Below are 6,249 nucleotides of genomic sequence, written 5' to 3'. Positions count from 1 at the left end.
GAGTACTCAGTGTATTCCCCCCCCCCCCATCTCTCTCTCTTTAGTATCAGTCGCTGTAACTCGCCCTCGTTTCTCTCGCTTCCCCCTCAGGATCAGCTGGTGAAGGAAGACAACATCGACGCCGCCGGGAAGAAAACTCAGGAATATCACAATCAATATCAGGAGAAGAGCAAGGAGTACGACCGACTGTACGAGGAGTACACCAAGACCTCGCAGGTAAACATCCCTACACCGACCTGGCCTCCGCACACACACACACACACACGGGTTGAAGAGTTGAGACTGATGTGTGTGTGTGTGTGTGTGTGTTCCCCCTCGCAGGAGATCCAGATGAAGAGGACGGCTATCGAGGCCTTCAACGAGACCATCAAGATCTTTGAGGAGCAGTGCCACACTCAGGAGCGCTACAGCAAGGAGTACATCGAGCGCTTCCGCCGCGAGGGAAACGACAAGGAGATCGAGAGGTAAACCCACACGCTGACCGGCCACACTCTGACCGTGCCACACTCTGACCGGCCACACTCTGACCAGCCACACTCTGACCAGCCACACTCTGACCAGACACACTCTGACCGGCCACACTCTGACCGGCCACACTCTGAACACTCTGACCGGCCACACTCTGACCGGCCACACTCTGACCGGCCACACTCTGACCAGACACACTCTGACCGGCCACACTCTGAACACTCTGACCGGCCACACTCTGACCACTCTGACCGCCACACTCTGACCACTCTGACCAGACACACTCTGACCGGCCACACTCTCAACGGCCACACTCTGACCAGACACACTCTGAACGGCCACACTCTGACCGGCCACACTCTGACCGGCCACACTCTGACCAGACACACTCTGACCGGCCACACTCTGACCGGCCACACTCTCAACGGCCACACTCTGACCAGACACACCTCTGACCGGCCACACTCTGACCCACACTCTGACCAGGCCACACTCTGACCGGCCACACTCTGACCGGCCACACTCTGACCGGGCCCACACTCTGAACGGCCACACTCTGACCAGACACACTCTGACCGGCCACACTCTGACCGGCCACACTCTGACCGGCCACGCCTCGCCCAGTAAGAACACACGGTTTGTTGCCAGGCAAATTAACAATATTATAATTTATTATCTTCAAAATCAAAACCCTGAAGGAAACCATTAGTCGAAGACAAGTGTGTCCGCAAGGGCCCCTAGAGTTGGGGTCAACGATCCTAATCCTAATCTAATCCGGGTCTAACGTCCTGCCCCCAGGATCATGATGAACTATGAGAAGCTCAAATCTCGTCTGGGAGAAATCCACGACAGTAAGATCCGTCTGGAGCAGGACCTGAAGACCCAGGCGCTGGGACAACCGGGAAACGGACAAGAAGATGAACAGCCTCAAGCCAGACCTCATTCAACTCCGCAAGATCAGGGACCAGTACCTCGTGTGAGTGTGGCAGATGAGGTTTGCGTGTCTCATATAGTATATAGGGGTTCATCTAATGACACCAAGAGGGATTCACCTAATACTATCAATGGGTAGTATCATAACCAATCAATACTATCAATACTCTCTTCATGTGACCTGGGGGGAGTCATGCCACATGTCATTGTGGAACCAGACCAGTTCTGGAAAAGGTCCTGATGGCCCATAATGTCCTCTGCTAAGCGTTTTGCCTCTAAACAAACATTGACACTGCCAGCTACTGTCTGTTCAGTTGGCACCAGTTGGGCAAGGCTAGGGACATTGAAGGGATTAGCTGTAGGGTTGCCAGATTGGAAACTTGTGTTTCCTCTTAGTGGTGTTTGCATGGGGGAAGCTCGGTAGTTAAATGTCCCGAGTTCTAGGAACAGCCGTGATAGCGTTTGTCAACGCTGTCTCCAGCCCTCCTACACTGTAACCTAGTGCAACACTGGCCTGCTTTATTCAATGCACTGCAGGGACGATGCTTAGAATGGAAAAAACTAGTCATTGAAGATGATTTTATTAATGTTTTCTCTTCCCTTTCTCCCCTCGTCTCCGTTTTTCTCTCGCAGCTGGCTCAATCACAAAGGAGTGCGTCAGAAACGAATTAATGACTGGCTGGGGATCAAGAACGACAACACCGACGAGTGAGTGTGCTCTCTGTGCCAGCGAGGCGCTACCGAGGGGAAGCAGGGGTCACACGGGTCACATGACGATGAAGATGAAGCAGGACTCGTTCATCACAGACTAGCTCCTAGCACGGCCTATACCATGGTCACAGACACACTCATCCACAGTCAGATGGGATAAGTAGATGAGGATGATACTGCTAGAGTAATAGACGATAGTAAAGTAGTACGATAGTATGATAGTATAGTAAATTGCCAATTCGGGAACCTTGAAATGTTGTCTAGCTGAGTACAAGATACTGTAAGGACAGGCGATTGCAATAATTCCAGTGTACCCGTACTTGTTACACATGGCAAATTAACTTTCTATTCTTGTCTATTCTATTCCATTTTAACACACTACATCCTTTTTGGTTAACACACATGCAAATTGCTTGAGGCGTCACACAATTGATGTGCTAGCCACGTTCTAGGCACTCCGCTGTTGGAATTTTTCTTACTAATCGGGTCTCGCCCTCCTGTGTGTGCGTGTGCGTCCGTGTGTGTGTGTGTGTGTGTGTGTGTGTAGAGGGTACTTTGTGACGGAGGAGGATGAGAACCTACCCCACTACGATGAGAAGAGCTGGTTCGTGGGGGATCTGAACCGGACCCAGTCAGAGGACCTGCTCCTGGGCAAACCCGACGGAGCCTTCCTCATCAGAGAGAGCAGCAAGAAAGGCTGCTACGCATGCTCAGTAGTGTAAGTACACAAGTATACACTTAGCCTATGCGCTGTAAGTACGCAAGTATGTATACGTTTAGTCTATGCTCCGTAAATACGCAAGTGTACACTTAGCCTATGCTCTGTAAATACGCAAGTATACACTTGGCCAATGCTCCGTAAGTACACAAGTATACACTTAGCCTATGCTCCGTAAATACACAAGTGTACACTTAGCCTATGCTCTGTAAGTACGCAAATATACACTTAGCCTATGCTCCGTAAGTACGCAAGTATACACTAAAGTGCATGACCAAGTGTATACTAAAGTTATGCCACACTGGCTATGCAGTACTCTTCTCTAAACGGCGCACCCGTGATATCTAATAGGGGGTGTGTATTTCCCGTGTGTGTGGGTCTTAACCGCGTGTTCCTCTCTCCCGGGGCGCAGCATGGAAGGGGAGGTGAAGCACTGCGTCATCTACAGCACGCCGCGCGGCTACGGCTTCGCCGAGCCTTACAACCTGTACAGCAGCCTGAGAGACCTGGTCCTGCACTACCACCAGACCTCGCTGGTCCAGCACAACGACTCGCTCAACGTGCGCCTGGCCTACCCCGTCTACGCACAGATGCCCCCCGGGCGCAGATGAGACCCCCGACCCACCCACCCACAACCACACACAAGACAGCCAACCCCGGGGTGGCAGGGGGCGGGGCTTGAACAAACCTGAACCAGGAAGTCCCCCAACACCAGAGAAAATAAACACAAGAAACCGAAAACCCCTGCTGCAACACACACGTCAGCCACCTTGGAGTTCTATATTTTTACTAGAACAATCTGGAGGGCATTCTTTCCTAGAGACTGCTTGATTTGCACAAGGAAGTTGTAATGTTTGTGAATGTGAAACCGGAAGGAAACTGAAGAGGCGAGTTTCAGGTCACCTGCTGCTACCTAAACTCCAGCTGGGAAAAAAAACGTTCCCGTTTTAGCTTTGGCTTTGTTTTCCAGTCCATGCTCAGAACGATAACTCGATAACGATAACTTCTTTCTTTCTCTCTCTCTTTTCTTTCTTTCTTTCTTTCTTTCTTTCTTTCTTTCTTTCTTTCTGTCTTTTTTCTTTCTTTCTTTTCCATTTTTAGAAGATCTTCTTTGTTTACTCCTGCTTGTTTGCTAATTGCAAGAGTTGGTGATGATGATGATGATGATGATGATGTGGAGTGTTTGTCCTCTGTCCCTCTCCGTATGAAAAGCAAAAACAATGTAGCAAACCAGACGACGGACATTTAGCCAGAGTGTTCCTCCATATAGACTGCTGCTGAGGGGTTGAGGGAGGGGGGGAGGGAGGGAGGGGGGGGGGGACGTTGATGGGGCCACAAGCAAGAAAAAAGGTTTTGTTGTCAGAGAGAAGAAAAGCTTGCTTTTATACTAACCATAAAGAACAAGAGTTTTTTTGCTTGGCTGGTTCATGTTTTTCCTTTGACACATGTTCATGGTATCGTCACAGTCCAGCATAGAGACCAAAGTGGGCATGGGGGGAACGTAAGAGTTCACCGTTGTTTTTATTTGTTTTTTGAATGAAGGGGGAGAAAAGCGAGTGCTTGGCTTGATACCACACATGAACAGAGTTAGTGCCCAGTGCTCGTGCACTATAAGCTCGGGGGTTTGGGAACCAAATGGTACGCAGGAGCTGCGTGGCGATCACATACTGTAAGAAGCACTTATCGTTGAGGATAAGGCGGCCTCCGGCTGCAACGGTCCAAAAACACCAAACCACCCCCCGAACCCAGACGAAGAAAGACCGCAGAACCTGAAACACGTTTTATGTGTGGTTTAAAAAAAAAAAAAAAAAAACGTAAAAAAATATGTTTATGCTAATGTCTGTTGTTGAGAAGAAAAAAAATACTGGGGCTGTTGTATTTGTTGCAGAGACTTTTTGAGATAAGCTTTGAACTGTTCAGTGTAAACACAAAGCAGGTAGGAGAAGTCCCGAGCTGAAGACACATGCTTTAGATGATGAAAACTTGAAGAACGTGCAATCCAACATTGTATTCTGATTATGTAGGTTAACAGAAAGCTGCACTAGCCCTCCTCTAGGGCTTGGAGAGATAATCAAAGTGCACAGTGAAGCTTTTTGAAGAGAGATTCTTTTTTGGGGGGGAGGGGGGGGTGTAGTTTTTGTGTTTTACTTAGAAACATCTTAACCGGTGCTTGACTTTATAACCAGTGGAAAACATTTCTGTTAAAGAAAAAGACTAAACCATTGCACAATAAAAATGTTTTTCAAAACTACAAACCCGACCATAATGTGCAACTTTCCGTCTATTCGCATCACTCTTCCTCGTTTGACATTCTCTATTCTAATTGGCTGTTGTATGTGGGCTACTATTTGGTCATTGGCTGTCCCTGTGCAGAGCTCACGAGACTCCCCTGAGACAATGGGCCAGTGTGGTGTCCCCGAGGGCTGGTCTCTACCCAGCAGACGCTTGTCCTCTCCCGGCCCGCCCGCCGCGCCCGCCTCCCTGCTCCTCCGAGGCCCTATGTGAAGGTCTTGCTGACAGGAGAGGTTAGCGGAGCAATGACAGGCTGATTTAGTGACCTGGGAGGAGAACAAAGACGACTGTTGTGTGTTGGACACGCTCAACCCTCCGAGACGCCTTTTCTAAAATGCCTGCGCCTCGCAGTGCCTCGACTCAATTAGGGAAGCTGCAATTTCAAAATGATATGATTCAAACAGTATTATCAAGTGGTTGTACAAAAATGCGACTATTGTAAGTCGCTTTGGATAAAAGCGTCTGCCTAGACAACGTAATGTAATGAATAAAAAGATCTTAAGCGGTTGGAAGGAGGAAACTGTTCCGTTCCCAGAAGGACGGAGACACTGGTTACAAAGTCAAACAGCACAGGATCTCCTGCCGTTCTGTGTCCTCACCTCCAGGATGGGTTCGGGTCACACTGTGCTGAGTGGGGTTGCTTGTGTCATTCTGTGAGAGGATTGGCTAGCAGTGAGAGGGAGGTACCGGCCATGATCACTGTGGTGTGCGTTGGGATCCGAGTGATTGACTGATACGACGTTAGTCGTAGCCCGCCGACTGTCTCCCCCTTGGTGCTCTTCCATGCACCCCTACGCCCTTGAGAGCGTCACTCTTTATCTGCCCCACGTCCCGTCTCTCCACCCTCTTGGGGGAGGGGCCTAAGATAAGCCACGCCCTGTGTCGGGGGTGTACACCCAACCACACACCCCAGAGACTGAGGACGGATAGGCTCTCCCTGCTTGATTGGTCACTCCCTGTCCATCCTGCCCGGCAACAGCGGCAGTTTGAACCCCTAGGAGGAGTGTGATAGGGCGATAGGGTGCATGTGAGGACAGAAAAAGGTGGGAGGTCATGTTGAATGTACAGGAGAAGGATGTTCAGTTCGATGGAGTTCGAAGCCCTCAGTCAGGATAATCTACAGTACA

At 49.7% G+C, this 6,249-nt stretch overlaps 1 protein-coding gene across 1 annotated transcript in view; it reads left to right on the top strand.

Moving 5' to 3' along the window:
- The window catches only part of pik3r3b (phosphoinositide-3-kinase, regulatory subunit 3b (gamma)), a gene marked incomplete at both ends in the record, with an annotated part of 11,527 nt that extends 8,086 nt beyond the window's left edge, over positions 1–3,441 (top strand). The window contains 7 exon segments of the mRNA XM_084459069.1: positions 91–216; positions 322–464; positions 1,267–1,360; positions 1,362–1,444; positions 2,035–2,109; positions 2,660–2,830; positions 3,243–3,441. Of these exon segments, the coding sequence (XP_084315195.1) occupies positions 91–216; positions 322–464; positions 1,267–1,360; positions 1,362–1,444; positions 2,035–2,109; positions 2,660–2,830; positions 3,243–3,441 (891 nt within the window).
- Positions 3,442–6,249: the final 2,808 nt, after the last annotated feature.

Source organism: Borostomias antarcticus, assembly GCF_949987555.1.
Source record: "Borostomias antarcticus genome assembly, chromosome: 26".
NCBI classification, from domain to species: domain Eukaryota; kingdom Metazoa; phylum Chordata; class Actinopteri; order Stomiiformes; family Stomiidae; genus Borostomias; species Borostomias antarcticus.
This window is presented reverse-complemented; position numbering and strand designations above follow the sequence as displayed.